The sequence below is a fragment of the Tyto alba genome, unplaced genomic scaffold, assembly GCF_018691265.1.
Source record: "Tyto alba isolate M040663 unplaced genomic scaffold, T.alba_DEE_v4.0 Super-Scaffold_16, whole genome shotgun sequence".
Classification (NCBI taxonomy): domain Eukaryota; kingdom Metazoa; phylum Chordata; class Aves; order Strigiformes; family Tytonidae; genus Tyto; species Tyto alba.
The window spans coordinates 19,955,027-19,974,106 of record NW_024881278.1 but is presented as its reverse complement, the minus strand read 5'-3'; the positions used below and the strand labels follow the sequence as shown (position 1 = coordinate 19,974,106).

The 19,080-nt window shown below is 39.4% G+C and overlaps 1 protein-coding gene across 3 annotated transcripts in view; it reads right to left on the bottom strand.

Moving 5' to 3' along the window:
* The window catches only part of LPGAT1 (lysophosphatidylglycerol acyltransferase 1), a 65,989-nt gene that overhangs the window by 7,857 nt on the left and 39,052 nt on the right, over positions 1 to 19,080 (bottom strand). For all 3 annotated transcript variants that reach the window (XM_042789293.1, XM_042789294.1, XM_032989260.2), the window contains 2 exons: positions 11,636 to 11,762; positions 2,440 to 2,546 (listed from right to left, as the gene is read on the bottom strand). In XM_042789293.1, coding sequence (XP_042645227.1) covers positions 2,440 to 2,546; positions 11,636 to 11,762 — 234 coding nt within the window. The remainder of the gene's footprint in view (positions 1 to 2,439; positions 2,547 to 11,635; positions 11,763 to 19,080) is intronic.

Here is a 19,080-nt window from a genome sequence, read left to right as displayed (position 1 = left end):
TCCTTTGTGTTACTGCAGTGTTCAAGGTTATCCTGCTGAAGACTTCAGAGAAATCCTGAACTTGCCAATACAAGCTTTCCACTAGCTGCTAAAATAGGAGTCTGTGGGTCGCTTATACCTACAGATGTTAACTGTAAGTGGTTTTAATTTTATAAATGAAATGTGTAAAATGTACCTTTAAGAAAGGATGGGACAGTATCATATTCAAATTTTAGGCAGATACTTTTTTTTGTTTAATTTTAAGATGCCTAACTTTTTTTTTTACCCAGATCAGTTAAAGTTTTAACACTTGCGAATATAGCAGAAAGGAAAGAGGTGTTTCATGCTTTGTTTCTTCCTCCTCAAAAATATGCCAAAAGAATGCATTCCTACCGATATCGTCAATGCAAACTTTTAAAGTTTCACATAGCATGAAATGTTACTCCAGCCTTAGGAAGTAAGCTTTATGAACTGAGGTAAGTTCCTAAGCAGTGTGTATTTAAAAACAAACAAAACCAAAAAAACCCCCAAATGCTCAAGCAGCCTTAGTGAAAAACACACCAACTTGAGACAATGTAACACATCAATACAAAGCCAGCTTTTGAGCAGCTCCAGGGATTCCTCTCACATTAGGCCTCAGGACTTTTCCAGGGGGTTTCCAAAAACTTTAGCAGCACTTTTGCAGTAGTTCTCAACTGGCATAAATAGTAGTAACTTTAAATTATGCTAATTTATGCCTAATAAGGTCCTATGTCATAGCATTTACATTTAAAACATCTTATTAATTCATACTGATTACACTGGCAAATTATAACCAATTATCCTATTTTGGAAGTTCATTTCAAAGAATAAATCTCATTATATTCATTATACTCTCTGAAATTCTGGTCTAGTTAGATTTTTGAGTACGACTTATTTTAATGATATTTGTGAAATAATGTCTCAACAACAGTAATTCCTTACCTTCTATTCACTACACGTGCAGTTTTAAACAGATTCATGAAGCTATTTGCCTAATAAAGACCGATACATGTGTTTGGATGCAATTTAGATAGCACATCCCAACATTTGCCACCAATAATGGCTGAGTGACAGCAGTATTTCATACAGCAAAATACGTTTACAGGATGTAACTTGTTACTCTGTAACTCTTGTTACAAGATTCTACTAGTCTTTTTAAGCACTACAACTGAAAAATTAAGCACTTAAAATTGAATTAAAGCAGTGTTTGCAGTAAATCATCTAACAGAAGTACTGTCTTTGTTCAGCACAGTCATTCTGGAATGTTAAACTCAGTTGATTCAAGAGACTGAATGTTTTTCCGCCTTCAACAACTGTGATACTTGCTAATGAAGAGATGATTTTTCTTCAGAGACAAGTTGCATTATTTCATCTGGAGTCTTCCTACTCAGTCTGCGTTTGATAAACTTCCTCTCCTGTACGTCAAAATAAAACTCTATTTTTTCCTCTCTGGATTTTCTTTTTTATTCTGATGAATTCTTCTGTTTTGCATTCTGAGCACACGCACAGACACACACACACACACCTGCTGGAGGGGGAATGACATACTTCAGTACCAAGTGGATGGAAAAAGAGCCCTGAGGAAACACTTCTCCAGCTATAGTTTCAAAGTACCTACTTGATATTTTAAATCACGTTTTCCAGTCTCCCTTCAGTAATTGTATTAATGCCCTAAGTTTATTCAGAGTCCTCTGATCCATTAACACCGAAAGCGTATTCTGGTAACAGCGATCCTCAGCGCCCTGCAGCAGGGGGCCAGCACTGACAGCACAGGGCTCCCGGTCAAGACTCCAGAGACTTTACGCTATGAAACTCCTACAGATCCATCCACTCAGAGCATCCTTCTGCTCAGCCTAGCAGGCAACAGAGGAGGGCTATGGTTTTGGATTAGACCTGCTGACTACTTAGCTCAGTTTTCTCTAACAGTACAAGTGCCAGAGGAACATGCTAAATAGCCGCGCTAAGCAGATAAAATAACCTGCCTTGCATAAGACTCCCGTAAGTGGCCTATTTAATCCCTTTTAGTCAAGAACTTGCTCATTTTAAACCCCCAAGGTTTTCTATCCCCTCCAAACTTAAGCTCTGAATACTTTTACTATGCATGTAAATGTTCGCTACCTCTTTGCATCTCGCCAAATTATTCCACTATATGAAACCCCATGGCAGCAAGTTTCACAGCTGAAATATATGTTACTGCAGAAGAAAAGAGGATTTCCTTCAACACATTTGGAATGTGCCAGCTTCCAAACACTACCCTATTCTAATGTTACCCACGTGATTTACCTTTCCCAAGTCATTTTTTATCATACTTTTTGCCACATAACAATTAGATCTACTGTATTCACGTGAAGAATGCATAAGAGTTCTTCAACCTTTTCGAGATCCTTGTGAGGAAAGATACTAACAAAGCACAGTTCTCTCTGCTAGGTATCATCCTACCTGTTTCATAGAAATGTGTCAAGAGATCTTCCTTTTCAATGAATCGTTGATACAGCCAGTCTGTAAGAGCTTCAGGCTCTGCAGGTAAATCTTTAACTGGAAAAATCCTACCAAAGAAACAAACGTAAATTAAACCTAGGAAATGCATTCTGTACGAGATGAACAGAACCCTTTCCTTCTGCCCCAGTCCACCCCAAAACACAGATCTGCACCAAGCTCTTGTTCTCTACCTGCACGGTTTGTTCTCTCTCCGATTCACAGGTCACACAGGTATTAAGGATACAAAGCTGGAATATTCCAGGTTACCAGCCAGATGCACACAGCAGATAACGGCATTATGAGCTTCTATCGAATGCTGTACTATGGCATTTGATAAAAGCTACTAAGTTGCTGAGGTCTTTTTAAATAGAATATCATCACACTGTGTTACTATCCTTAAAAAAATACAAACCACAAAGCAATGAAGTTCATACACTGAAGCAGAATGAAATAGAAGACTGAGAAGGTTCATCCACGGTTTTGAGGAAACAGTTTGTCAACAGGCAGAAGCCATGTAATGATACCACTATGTACCAACAGCTCTTCTGTATCCCAGAAAACGAGTCCTCTGTGCTTTTCAAAGGATGCCAGCATCTTTGTCTGAAATTTCTAAGGCAGGTTTTACACTGAAACTGACCATGTAAGTAAGTGCACTCAAATATTGCTGTTCTATTTTAAAAACCCCAATGGTTTGGTACTTCGACACTGAATACTATGTCTACTTAGAAAATGAGATATCCAGGGCAGAGTTCACTGAGATACATACACACAGAAACCCCCAAATAACCTACCATACCTTGCTGAATTGTTTTCAAAATAGAATTTTGAGTCTTACAGTAATTGTGAAATCTCCTCAATAGACCTGAAGTGCTTTTTGATATACACAAGAACTTACACGTCCACTATGTTTCACTGGGAGGCCAACGCAGAAGAGATTTGTGTATCAGGCTACCCTAAAAAATTCATACTCTGAAATGCAAGACATGTACTGTAGGTTTCTCTAAATGGGTGAGCTCCCATTTACCCTCTCATCTACGCCATGTTTCTATTTTCATTAGTGGATTTTTCATTTCATTTAATTTTCCACACAGTCTTGATCATACTGAAAAGAATTTAAAGTAACACCACAATCATGTAGGCAGCGTCTGACCAGATACGGGAATGCCAGACTACAGAAATAAGACACTTCTGAAGAATGCTTTTGTTGCTGTAACTGTTTTCAACATCTTTGTTTGCTTTGCTGCCAAGTCATTTATATCTCCTCTTTTCAGTTTGATGCACAGAAAAATAAGCTGTAAGTGGAGGAGGAAAAGCAGCAAAGCATTGCTCTAACGAGTGAATTAAAAATAATGGTATACAGAGATAACTCCAGTATCATAGAAACAGAATATCTCAACTTGGAAGGGACCCACAAGGATCATGGAGTCCAGCTCCCAGCTTACACTCACATAAACATCAGTGTGGACAACTTGAACTCACAGCAGATCCCTGGTTGCCAAATACATCTGCCCGCAATTAGGCCCAAGAGGTACATGAAGATAGACAGACTGACGGACAGACAACAATGAACAATTTTATTTACCAACTGTGGCATCAACACGAACTCAGATACTTCTGTAGCCCTTCTACCTACATCTTTCTTACACCGCAGAGTTCTCTGTAGTAAAGCCAGTCTCAGTAACCAGAAATTAGCAACTGTTCTCTCAGGTAAAATGCACTTTGAAGAAAAGTCTCTGGCCAAAGACAAATATTATGGAAGAGTTGGTGGCCCAGTAAATAGCTCAAGTCCTCAGCGTGCATATTAAGAACAATGACAAAGACAGGTAATAAGGAGCTATTTCATCTTAAAGCCCAGATGTTGTACAGCAGATTAAAATTAATCCACATACAGGCAAGTAAAAAAACACACCCACAGAAAGGACCTTTTTTGTTGAGGGTATAACACTAAAACAGACTTACTCTCTGTCCTCAAAAACAACTGAGCCGCCAAGCGCTATTTTTACTCTCTTCTGCCTATCTGCTGTGAAGAGATAAAAAGACTCAGCAACTGAATACTGTGTTTCACAGTATATTTTTGAAGGACAGATGATCGCCTACACAAGTTTGAAGATGGTTCAGAACTAACAGAATGTGTGTGTGGGCTCAGGACAGAAGTCTGGGATTACCTGACTTTATACGCAGTTTCCATTGTAAACTGAAGATATTCTTCATCTCCTCCTTCACTTCTCAGTTACCTAACAGGTAACAACTAGACAGCTCAGTAACCTAGTTGAGCCTCGTATTTTTCCAAGAACGTAGCATTTAGTCTGAAAACATTATCACAAGATCTTACAAGATACTCATTAGAAACAATTTATGAGCTGGCACTTTAATGGAGTAGCAGAGTAGTGTAAGTGATACCAATATTGTGAGACACTAATGGAACACAGCGCACCACTTTCCTGCTCGAATCCATTCAGGCTCTTGTATGAACTGATTCAGTACCTGAACACTTGACACTCTGGATATAAACTCCACTTCTTAAAAAGTTTAAGCAGCAATCACCATTACACCCAGTCTGAATGAGTATTTATGCAGAATGGAAAACAACTGGTTTTCCAATAATGCTACACTGCCTGTCACAATTTAGCAATAGTAACTGCCAGTTTTCAAACGTATTTTTAGATTATCCAGTGTTATTTTTACAAGCAGAACATTCTTACTAACGACTGAGCTAAATTAGAGATGAAATGTTTAAAAAAAAAATCCTTAAGCTCTGGAAACAAACCCTCCCCATACTAGAAAAGGTGAAGCGAACGCCCCCTGTATTTACACTAAACATACTGCCAGTATTACCATTCTCTGCCCATCAGATGGCTCAGCTGGCATCTGTGTTTTAAAAGAACACCCTGTTTAAGGAGACTGGGTTCAGGAAAGGTTACTGAGAAAGTCTATTGTTACAAAACTCTCTACACAGATGATCCAAAACAACGGCGGAAAGCCATTGCTCTGACTGGAGCAGGGTCATCCCCACCCATCGGCTGCGAGGTCTGCCAGGTCTAATGATAAAAGATGCAATAAATAGTTTCTTCTTTTAAACGAGGTATGTAAACAGTTGTCAATGCGGTCACAGCACGAGCACCATTTTGGCTCTACCCCACCTTTGGGTACCCGGCATCAGGAATGCTATTATTGACTCTTTCGATAAACAGCAAGATAGAGGTTGTTGGGAGATCTCAAGCATGACCAAAAATAAGTTACCTGCATAAAAGAAGCGTATTAAATTATATTGCCAAACTGGATGCCCTCCACAGATATTTCTGCAAAACTCATTCAGCGACCACAATGTATTCCATCTTATTTATAGCTAGGAGTCTGGCTTACTTCAATAAATCTGTATCAACATAGACACAAAAAAAGAACTCCCTCAGTAGCTGAACGCGTGTTCCAACAGCAGCACCATAAAAACCTGGTACAAGAAAGAAAGGTGACATAGAACTCGGCTGCATTGTGGCACAAAGACAGCTGAGTGAGCTGGAATAGCGTGGTACCTCCATGCAGCTATGCTCTGCGCCAGCAGCGGCTACGGCTGGCGCTGACCTCAGGGCCCCCACGCCACAGTCACTATCACACAGGGCAAACGTGGGATATGGCCACACAAGGGCACGACCCAGCGGGAAGCTAACGCAGGAGAACCCCCGCCCCACGCCATTCGCGACCGAGGGAAAGCTAAACATCAGACAAACTTCATACCAAGGGTTTTTTCAACTTTCAACTCTTGGGTTTTGACAACAGAACCGCAGCACGTGGGAAATACTGCTGTTACAGAAACTTGGAGACCAGCTCAGAAACACCAAGTCAGTTAGGCTAAAGAAGTGACTGGTGTAAGAAGAAAAGAAATCATCCCCAAACTCAACTCACGGTGGGGAAAACAGTGGGAGCTGAGAATAGAAGCCAGTATGCGGTCTTGCTACACAGACACCCAGCTTATTTCTGCCGAGTGTAACTCCAGTGAAACTGGATCTATGGTCAACGCACACCAGAATTACTCAAGCATAAAGCTAAACCATTCTGAGAAGAGGAAACAAACCTTTCCAACAAACTCATTAAAAGGCGGGTCTCATAGTCATGCCTCTAGTTTGAGATGCCTTGCACCTTCCAGCCCATTTTTTTTGGTGCTTACTGCTTTAACAGATGGGTTGAGATTTCCCCAAGAAATCCTAGCACTGTTTTGACCTGGCAGACGTTAATTAGGTATTTGCCTTGAGTATTATGTTTCAGAGAGCAAACTCAGTTTCTTCAGCACTTTCCAATGAGTTTTGAGGCAAGTCTGTCAGGATCAAAAAAATATTCGATAGTTAGAAGGGTAAGTTCTCACACCTTTGTGTTTTGAAGAATCTGAAACTTGGTTAATTGTCCTTTTTTTCTAGGGAAGTTTCTTTTGACATCCTGGGGAAAATCAGGCCACAGCCTCGCCTAATTATGAACTTCTGAAAAACCTGTCATTTTTACCAAAAATTTAAGTTTGAAATCAAAGTTTGACTCATTATCAAAATTGAGCTTTCAAACAAAAAAAAGATTACTGGATTAAACTGATCCTTCTCTGCCATTTCCATCAGCTAAGAAAGCATCTAAAAATGAAAACATAAGGCTGCTTGCTGTGTCTTCTACACTCCACTGTTGCTCCCTAAGCAGGATGAAGAAGAAATACTCCTGCAGTAAAAGGACAGGCTATGAGAAAAGGAAAAAACACAAGATATGAAAGACTGTAAAGGCAGAAAGAGACAGGTTGTGACCAAGGGGAACAGCAGAAAGGACTGACTGAGCGACCAGAACAAAAGATGCTCTGCAGTCTCCTCTGCTCCAGTTCCAGTAGCACAGAAAATGTTGCTTTTTTCCCCGCTGCTGCCATACTTCAATTCCTCACTCTAGACTACTCTAAAAGGAGAAAAGCATGTTTAAATCCCAATTCTCCTTTCATACAGTAGAGATGGCACCTGGTCAAACCTATTCTTTACTTTTTCCAAAAGGTCTTTTTTTTAAATTTTTTTTTTCCTGTAACAGTTAAAAGAAATAATGGATGAGAAACTAGTGTGCTAGAGCACACAGACTCATGCAGAACTTTCACCAGTTATTTAAAAATTACTCTTAAAATTTATTTCAAATGTAATCTCCCAAGACATTCCAAATTACAAACAACAAGCAAAATTTTATTGCAGTAAATGAAGGAAAAGGGAGAAATAGCAACAATCTAGACATACTCGATATATATTTAATAAAAATTTCAGAGAACATCTATGTCAAACACATAAAAAGCAGAAACACCTCTGACATTTTCCATCTTTGGAAGACATTTCTGACATTTCCATCTTTTTCAAGATAAAGTCCACTTTACCTTGGCTTTTCCTTTGCTAACTGAGTTTGTTTCAGAGAGTTAAAGAAATGGACCAACTTTGCAAGGGACATCTTGGGGCTCAACACAGCACAGCCCTTTTCAAACCTCAGTCACTGATTTAATCCTTGCCTACACTGTTAAGGACAAAGAGTAGTTAATGCCCAATCATTATCAAAATTAAGAATTACGGAGGCACCACTTCAAATTTGTGACCTGCAGAACAAGCGTTGGCGTTCCCAGCTGACAACCCCAGATACTGTAATAACTCTTATAGCAATGTTTTGGTCTCCACGTGGAAAATGAACTTACAGGAGTAGTTTAGGTTTCCTGGTCAAGCCGTACAGCTACATAGGTCTGGTGTATCATCCTCCACGCCACGGCCTGACCAGCTCTCAGGGTGCACTGCTGCACAGAGACCTCCCAGGACGCTTCTCAGCACATTAAAAGGTAGCTCTGCATTTTCAAACAGAAGTGCCAGGGAGTAGCAGAAGGAGGTTGGCCTGACAAGGGTCAGCTAGCTGGTCACAAAGTACAGCTGCTTGTAGCACGCACTGTTTAACCGGCATTAAGGGGTTTGGTGTTTTTCCAGAATTGCTCCTCATTAAGACCTGACACAGAAACAGGCTTGAGATATCACCGTATTTTCGGACAAGTGAGGACACTACCTAGGAGGTACACATGCAGAGCTCCTGACAGACAGTTTTCCACTGACCGTTCCTATCATTTCAAAAATAAGTTCTAAGAAACTGATGTCAGCCTACTGGACTTTGATTATCCAGCTTCCCAATCCTGAAGAAGATTCAATAAAGTGATAGCAGAGCTGTAAGGTTTTCTTTAACACCAGAAACCCTCCGGGAGAGACAGCTGTTCCCCACCCTTCCCTGTCCACCACCCCCAGTTTCCGAGGGACATACTCGGTCTTCACAGGTTCTTGGTGGTACCAATTCTGTTCAAATCACGACTACATGATTTAAGTTGCCAAAACCCTGAATGTACCCATCACTTTACAGGATTCTGCTAAAAAAGTAACCCCTAATGAGTGAAGTCAGATGATCTGGGAAAAAATAAAAAATAGAATCAGTTGCTGTAATGCCCTGAAGGGAAATTTCTGTGTAAACAGTAGAAAAGGATGATGCAACATGTGTAAATTCATGTACACATGCTGTTCAGTCGCTCTCTGCTAATCATGCCACGGATAAATATATCCTTTACGTAAAACAGAAAAATATTTTCAAAGCCACACAAAAATACCTAAAAATAAATTTCATTGTCAAAACCACTGAAGGTGAAAATTCAATGTATTCATTCCAAACTACAGCTCTAATTCCAGATACATCAAAAGGTCTTAGCATCTCATAGCTAGATGCTATGCTAAATCTGGAAAAAAGGATACAAAAGTGATATGACTTTTTTGGTATAAAATTATTTTGGGTAGTCAAAGAGAAGAGCTGCAGAAGGACCCAACAATACTCACAGATCATATTAAATACCAGTAAATGCAAAGCAATGAACACCGGGGAATGAAAAAGCACCATCAGCTATGCATACACTGCCACAGCCTCCAAGATTAGCTCTTAGGACTCTGGTAAGCAATCCTGAAATCATTGCAGTGAATTCAGGATGTCAGTCAACTTACAAACTAGTTATATCAGAACCAGAAAAGACACAGACAAAAGTAACAAGATCATCAGGTAAAGGTTTTTGTGTAAGGAGACACCAGAAAGATGAAGACTGGGTTGGGCTGGGAGGGGGACAGGGACAGCTAAGGCAGGATATGAGAAGGCTCTCTGAAATCACTGGCCACAGAGAGCATCAGTTAGGAATGATTCACCCACTACTGGCAGGACACAGGAAACAGGGTGCACCCACTGAAGGCATCAGGTGGGGAACTCAACATGAGCAAAAAGGAAGTGGTTCTGGCTGCCACCTTCAACCACAGTTACACGCTGTGTCATGGGAAATTGCAGAAGTATAATAAGCAGGTTAAGAATGGTGTTGGAGAAGTTCATGAAGGCCAGGTCTGTCAGCACCTCCCAGAAGAGCGATCCAAGAGGCGACGCCTGCTCAGAGCACATTCGGGCCACCGTGTGTTTACCTGTGGAGGGACGGTGCATGGACCGCCTGCCCTGCCACCCCCGCTGCCAGAGACAGGGCACTTGCTTAAAGGAGTCTTTAAGAATTGCTATCCTGCATCCAACTGAAGCTCCTACAGTCCAGAGGACACGTAACTAACCTTGACATGCCAATTTAAGAACTATCGGGACTGGAAAGTTAGCCAGAGCTGCAGTTAAAACCAAGACCCTCCATTCTCATTTCAGGGGAATTACATGCAGTGCTCAGCCTCCAGAGACATGCCACTGCATTAGTTTCCATTTGGCACATACTTCAAATGTTTTTACAGGGTCAGCCATAACAACTAGAGGTTATTAAAAAATTAAAAAAAAAAAAAAAAAGTCAGAGAGGCTTGCCCCTGCCTAAACCAGTGATTTAGACCCTCTGGAAAAACACAAGAAACCTACACCCAACAAAAACCAGTTTCTAATTTTTTTTCTTAGAATTTTCATACTACAAGAACAGTAACATTCAAGTTGAATGCAAGGAAGGTTACGTCATCTTTATGTTTGTGCTCAAAAATAGGTTTTGAGTATACACATTTAGAATCTAGAAGTTAATTCAACTTAAGATAACTTCATCTCTTTTTTAAAGGAAGTATTTTTGTAATACTCTTTAGTGAAATTCTAAATACATTCAACTTGCAATTACTCCAGAGATCTGAGAGAGTACTAAGGTGACCTGAATAAAGCACAAGAGATATTATGATATCTTATATAAATTAGGGTGTAAATCTGTTCACCTTCGGAAAAACCTGAAGGCAGATTTCTATAAAAAGCAGGGACAGATTTAAACATGGCTATGGAACAGAGCTCCAGTGAGCAGCCTGTACTCTGAATCACACAACACTGACACAGCAGTGATGCTGGAGAAGGTCATTCCCAGCTAAACTGCCATCCAGCAGGATCCACACAAGGATATCTGAAAGCTTACTGTAAAAGTCTAAAAGCTCCCCAGATCAGCAAAAGGGAATTAAGACAAAATAATGGAATTTAAGGATAAAATGTTATCAACTTATTTGGTATAGGAAGAGTTAAAATATTTTTTGAGATTTCAGGCTTGCAATTAACAGCAAACCAAAAGCAAAATGCAACTTCTCTCTCCATTAGTCCAGGTCTTGATACAAAGAACTGCTGAGGAGAAAGTTTTAATAATATCCCATCCAAGGTGTCAATGAGATTTGCTACTACTTCCAGAGTGTTGCTCTGCACAACTACTAAGAGGATGTTTTGAGTGAAAAAGCTTACATTTGTTTGTCAGAAAATTACATATAACGTGTAACAATCTCTCAGGAAACCTGTTATTTGATAACAGTTACTGTTGTCATTATTTAAAAAAAAAAAAAAAGAAAGAAAAAAATAAAGTTGGGTTTACCAGCACCTTGATGTTAAAGTGGAAAAGGTGACCTACCCATCAAACATATTTCTCATAACTACATTCAACCATCGGACATTAGTCAAAAACCTTACTGTGTTCAGATATGGAATGGTCACTGAACTTTTCAAAAGAAAAGTGTGGTGTGTTTAGATCATAGGAGTTGTCCACCTGTGTGAGATGCACATAAAAAGACATTGATACCTATTTCCCATATCCTGGAACATGATGTTACTAATTTGCTAATACTTGGTTTTTAGCATTTTAGTTCAATGTAAAAGTAGGTTTATTTCCTACCTGTAATGTACATGTGTAACCGTTGGTTGTCGGTAGCCAAGAATCCAAGTTTGGATGTCTATAGGTTCACCTTTGGGATACGCAATGGTTGTATCTATCACCCACTGGAGGCCTTTTGATTTGCTCTCTAGGAACAAAATGAAATGTGATATTAAAAGTAATCAGAAAGTGCACGTCACTTATTTGATAGTTATTCCATTTTTATATTACTTCATGAGGTATGGGGCACAAATAAAATAAGACAGCCAAAAATCAAATCCAGATTTCATTACAGAGCACAGAAATACTCTTACAAACTTCAGATAGGCCACAATTTTATTTTCACAGTTATTTCTGTTGTTCTTACATATTGTAGTACACAGAATAGAACAAGTTCACTCACTGGGAATGAGCATAGTCACGTAACATGTTGGCCCAAAAGTTATGTGCCTTCCCCCATTCACCAAAAGGAAAACTTCAAAAATAAAAATCCATCTTTTTTGGCCTGCACTTTAAGCACATTTACAACTGGACCTTTTGTAAGAGCTTGCAGCTGCAGCTCACTGATGAGGCAACAGCCATGCAGATCTCTCAAAGGTTCTTAAAAATCCGAGTTACTGGATAAAGAGGAAATATACCACTTTGTGTATTAAAGAAAAGAATTGAACGAATAGAAGATGGTCAGTTTTTACAATGGAGAGGAGATTGCATCCACAAGGTCCCAGAAAGACTGATACCAATACATGTTCATATGCTGCTCAGCGTATTTAGAAACTGAAAAAAGGATCAAAGGAGGTGAAAATATTTGCTATGAAGATTATGCAGGAGAGTCAAATTTAAAACTGAACACAGGTTACTATCAGCAACAGTCAAGCTCAGATATCAACCTAGCCATGACCTCTCTCTGTCTTCAATTCACACATTTGCAAAGAGGGAGAGCCTCAGATCTGGAAAGCAAACCAGGAAGGAGGGGCACACTGCCAAGACAGCTCTTTGAATTTAGTCTTGTCAATTTTGTATCTATTCTGTGGGAACTGGAGCTGCCTAGTATCTCATGTTATGTTCAGGCTAGTATAGTTATATTCTTACTTAATGCTTAATACACTAGCATAGTAATATGCTTACATCATACCCAGCAATATCTTAAAGCATTTAAAAAGTTGACTATTAAAAACAGCCACCTGTTAGCAGAAGCATGTAAGAGGTGTTAGGTCTTAGTACAAAGCACAAGACTCTTCAAGCTTGCAGCTGAGACAGCTATGAAAGAAATATGATCGAGGTTGACAAAAACACTGCTGGCATGAGGAACAGGCACGGGCATAGACCGTTCACCATCCTTCTCGATACAAGAGTAGACATATTCAAAATGAAGCTAAGTGAAAAACTTTTCAAAGCAAACAGAGAGAAATGATTCTTTGTGCATAAGGGAATCAAACTGTGGGGAGCCCCCGGCCAAAGGATGTCAAGGATGCTAAGAGCTGAGTTCAAAAGGAAACTGGACAAGTACACGGAAGAAATCCATTGGAGGGTTAACTGAACAGGCAGAAACCTCCAACTGGCTCGGGAAACCTATCACACTGGAAACAGTCAGAAGCTAGGAGAGTATGTGGGAGAAGTATGATGCATGTTTGCTGTGTTCACACCCTTCCTCTGATACCCACTTGGAGTCATGGACAAGATGTTGTGCTGGACAGACATTTGGTCTTGCCCAGAATCGTCACTCAAATTTCACAGAAGAGCTACCACACATGAAGAAATCTGTAACACACCGTCCGAGGCGCACCCTAAAAACCAGTTACTAACACCAACTAGTAGATACATGCAAGGACTGACTCTACCTGCATCTAATTTAATTAAGCGTGAAAGACAATTACATCAATGCTATCACATATACCTATGAATTATTTTAACAAGCAGCTGGTGTTTTCATGGTGTCTACTCAACAATGGAGTTGTACTGCTTCGTTCCAAATGCACATACACTACCTGAATAAGGCTAGACAGTATTTCCTAATATTTAGGTTATGAGTTATTAATAGCATGCAATGTGCTATTCCAAAATTTGACCAAGGGCAAGCTACACAGGTCAAGCTGAAACAGCCAGTGTCACCTTCTGGAAATACAGTATTTTAAAACCCTGACAGACACGTGAAATGAGAACACAAGGTCCCATTAGAGGCTCCAGCCTTGCCAGCATCATGACAGAGTGCTTGTCAAGTCTCTCTTAAGAAAAGCACTAACTACAGAGTACTTCATTTAGAAAGTAGCAATGTATTAGAGAAAAGCCAATATGAAATTAATAGTAAATCCACAGAAGTATTCATCTAGAAATGGATTTCAGAACAAAGCTATTCAATTTATTATTTTCCCTGATGTAAAGTGAAAATGGATAAAGACAAGTAAATTGTCTAAGCGTAAGCAATGAAGATCATTAATTACAATTAAAAAGTGCCAGATGAATATGGGCACACAACCTTATTATTTACAGTAAAATGTTTTAAAATCATGTATTAAATATTTAGCTAGTATTTCAAACTGTTCTTTCAGTGGCTAATGGTTCAAACTTTATTATGGGAAGACTCCCACAGTGCTGATTTCCTACCTTCTGCTTTTGTTGAGCAGAGCTGCTGCATGGATTCCTCAGATCAGCCCCAAACTCACCTCCAGCCCCTTCCATGGCAAGGTGGGGAGAAAAACCTGCCTCTGACAGCCCACCAGAAACCCCAGGTTAGGGATGGGGTGGGGGAAAAAAAAAAAAAATTCTGAAGGTAGTATCAGCCTCCATAGACCCTCCTTTAGAGCAAGCAGGTCCTAGTGCAGCTACTGCCACGTGCAATATACCAAGATGTGCTATCAAAACACGGTCACAGGCCTATTTCTGCATGCACTGTTTTAAAATAAGTCTTACATAACCATCCAAGATCTAACACTGCCAAAAAAACTTAAGTCGCCAAGGATTTCAGAAAATTAATTTTGAAACAAATCCTGTTGTCCTTTTTGAGGGGGTTATATTGTGCTCATGAGCACATTTGTTTTAAAGCCACAAAGCTCTAACAGATCCTGAAACTGAAGAAGAAACAGACAACTGCACACAACACGAAAGCGTAGGACCTTAGTATATCCAAGGATGCTGCTTTCAGGCCTAAGCATACCTTTGAACAAGAATAAATGCTTATTTTTTAAATAGAGCTCACTAACAGGAACTCAGAATAGAAAGACTGCTGCATCAGTTGTAATATGGTGTGAATCTCAGGTCTGGCATTTGTAGCTGAAAAAAAGGAGCTGCGCATACCTGTTCAAGAACTCCTCTTGCCAAGTCTGGCTTGGCCAGCGCAGTCACAGATGTTTCTGACAGCCAAACGCTTCTGAATTTTCTACCCATCATTAAAAGACACCCTCATCCTTCATTTCTAGTACCTACTGAAAAACTGAGCAGCCTGACTGCCAGAGACTTCAGCAGAAGAAACTGCTGCAGAGGCCAAATTTAAGCTGATCTCTCCGAGGACTAGTTTTTCTTCCATGGTGTCAGTCTGCTTGCCACTTTCAGCATAAGTCGAGGATTTTGATTTCTCAAATTGCCTCAAAATGTTAGCATTCTGATTTTTAAAAAATAGTATATAAATGTTCAAAACAGGCCTGCAGGCACCTGTCCTACACAGTTGCATCCAAACCATGTAGTAGTAACGTACCTTAGTATGAATGGTACATACTTGCCTTATGAGTGTTAAGACAAGACTTAACAATCACATATTAGCTTTCTGGCCTAGGCAAGAAAAAACTCAAAATTTGCAGAGGCAAATCTTCATAACTATTTTTTTATTTTCTTGTTTCTGTTCTAGCTGTGGATTCATCAGTGTCTTCAAGACATTCAGTGCTCTGTCATCCTCTATGGTCCTCTCACAGAAGACACTTGACTGTCTACAATCACAAATTCAGTGGGCTTCTCTTCGTCCCGCTATATCCTCCCTGGGGTTATTCTCAACCATTGGTAAAAGCCAGATTTGATCACACACAGGACTCTTCAAACCTGCCAGCAGACCACCCGTGTTTACCGCTGAGAAAAAGAGCAAGTTGTAAAGACAGCTTTAAGCAGGAAACCTCGCCTCCAGCCAAGCTCTGATGTATCCGGAGCAGAAAACGCACCAGCCAGGCGTGAACCTGAGGACCACAGCTTCCCCTTGAAAAAAGAAAATATTTACTAGCATTCACTAGTATTCAGGTGTGGTTTCCTGAACACTTACATCACTCTAAACACAGCCAAAAGAGGCTGTTGCCTCCCCCTGCATAGCAATGTGTTCTTGTAACTTGAAGCTTGTCCTCTCCTTGTCCTTGTGTGATTAGCTGGACCACTGACCTCAAAACTAACTCTTTTCTCAAAGATTAGCTCTCAGGCTGAGCATCATATGCATTATCCCAAGATCTCTCCATAACAAATCACCTGGAACAAAACAAGCAGCCCCTTTTCCAGGATAAAAAAAACCCTTTCCACATGTTATTCAAGTCACATTCCTCGTAACAGTGAATCAGAAAGATTTAAGAAAAAAAAAAAAAAATCAATTACGAAGTCCAGTGTCCAGCTCTGCAGAAGGGAAGACTGAATTTCTCTGAGAAAAAGCAGCAGAACTGAATGTACTGTCCTGCATTTGAAAACAGTAAGATAAGATTTCAATATGGCTCTAACCAAGCTCACAGTAACTTCTTATCAGACAAAAAACTGCTGCATAGTAAAATAAAGCAGGATTTAAAAAACCCCAAACATACTAGAGTAAGGCTGATCAAAAAATAAGCTCTAGGATGCATATCTTCAGTGAACAATTGCTCCAAACTCCTTTGAATTGCCAGATGTTTAGCACTTCGAACATTTTGCTAGTTCTAAAACTCACAAGAAGATCGGTTCTTATTAACTGAAGAAACCCTGTATTTGCAACTATGTCAGAGACTAAGTGTTCTGTTAAAAAAATTAAACAAACAAGCAAGCCAAAACCATAAAATAACTCCCTTCACACACACACATTGGTCCCTACAGGGTTAAGGTGATGATGGCTATGCATCAAGTATTTTTATGCTGCCTGTATTTCTATTCTGCACTAAAACCTTCTCCTGGAAGGCAGGCACTGGCAGCAACGCTCTGTTAGGGGGGCACAGCACATCTGCCCAGAGGGATGCTTTCATCAGAGATCAGAATTAGCTTACACCATGTTTTCAGGGACAGACACCACTTAGCTACATTGTCTATACTTTCTAGCTTCAAAAGCACTCCAGTCATCAAGTGATAGCACTATCTTTCCTATATGTTGTTCCATCATTCTCTTTATTTTGGAATAAAATTGCACAATTTTGTTAAAATCAAACAAGCATTTCAAAAGGCAGCAAAAGCAACAACTGTTTTAGTCATTTAATTTAGTATTTACCTGCAATAAGTTAAATTTCTCCTCACTGAAGGCTAGTACTTGAGACTTCAAATATGAAAGATGGTTTGGAAAACTGTTATGAGGAAGAAATTAAGAAAATAGAAGCTGCTTGCCTTGGAAATGCAACTGATAAAGAACTGATCAGTTTAATTACAAGAACAATCAAATAGTATTGATCATCTAGCTCAGGAACATTTGTTCTTCCTCTCACTTTACAAAAGAAGAATCAGGTAATAAACTGTGGGAAATTCATAACTGGTACAAAAACAAACCAAAAAATAAACTAATTAAGGCTAATGAAATACTGGGGAGCCTACTGAACCTCACACTTCACAACATAAACCCACCCCTACCAAAGGGATGACAGAAATCAGATTAGAGACCTTACAGAAGGAGGACAGATGATGTAGCATTTAGCTGTTGTACAGTGCTTACCTACTATCTGAAGGCTCTAACTCCAGTGACCTTTGGTGTACAAAAGCAAGCTAGTAGGCTTGAGGAGTGAGGGGTGACATGATGAAACCACTGTATGGTTTGTACCGAATTAAGCTGTGAACCACCTTTTATTATAGTTGCTTTTGTCATCTTCTCTTCTTTCACCAAGTATAATCCACCATTCCAGTTGAACAAGTAGAATGGTATGAAAACTACAATGCTATAAAAGCTACAACGATAACTTTAAATGAATTAAGTACTAATCACAGCACTCAAGAACACTGCAACTGTGTATCATGACTCATCATAATGTAGCTACCCAGGAAAGTCAACAGGAAGAGGACTTAATTTTTGATGAGGAAGAGTTACTCTCAATCTATACACCAATTTATTCAAAATCAGGTGAGGGAGGAAGGTGAACCCCCATCATTATCAGTAAGGCTTGGCAGTAACAAAAAGAGTGAGAGAACGATAAATAACAGAGAAGAAAGCTTATTATAGTAAGCTGAATAATTTGATAACCCATGATACCAGGAACATTGTTAAATAAGACAGTACAGAGCACAAGAGAAGTGGTGCAGAGGAAAAATGTTTTCAGTGAACCATGACGTTCAAGTGTGATGCTACTGACAAATAAGCCACCTCCTAAGCAAAGGAGTACAACAGTAATGTACAAAAACCTCATAAGCAATCTCTATGCAAGACACTGGCGAAACCTTTACTGTATATATTACACCTAGTTCTAGCCCACAACTCAACGATGGTAACCCAAAGAGGATAAGCAAGTTTGATTTCACCAAGCCAGGTTTTTTCACGTGGTTAGAAAAAGGGAAGGATAAAACACATAAAAAGTAAAGATGATCACTAACTTGTCAGTCTTGTAAATTCATATTATAACCTTATCGACTCATACAATTATATTTCATTTAACTGAACAAACATTCTTCAAAAATTTTCTGAAGTGGCAAGAGCATAATAAAAGCATTTGGAAGGCAGAAGATTAGAGGAAGAGTCTTTTATACAAGATATAGATCAAGAATTAACCTTCTGCACATCTCTGAAAGGGAAGTTTTACCACACTACAAACATTTTTGTAAGCTTAAAAGAAGAGAGAACTTAAAATACCTCCACGCTTCATATATATCAAATATTACTCTTTCCTAGCATATAAAATTTACTTTCACTTCTCATTTTCATCCTGTTTATTATGTTTTCATCTCCATTACTCTCAAAGAATGATAGTTAAACCCACACATTTTTTTCCTATTTTTGCCCACTTATATTTTGTTCTGTCTTTTGAGTAGAATGGACAGATATGGTTCCACTGTATTTCTGAGACAGTTCCTTTATTTTAGTAGCCAGTTAGGGAAACTACTATCAAATGCTTATTTCTCCAGAGTATGAATCATGCCACTCAAAAGAAAAAAAAAGAGAAAGAACCCAGGATTGATGTTCAGCTAAGCTGATAGCAATCGAAGAGTATGAAATATAAAATTGGTATTTGATGAGTTCTTTTGGTCCCCTTTCAGAACTAGAAGGCCTGTAATTCACATTTGGGGAACTTCTTACTCTTCATACCCTTTTCCCTTTGAGACAGGAATAAATAGAATAAAAACAGGCC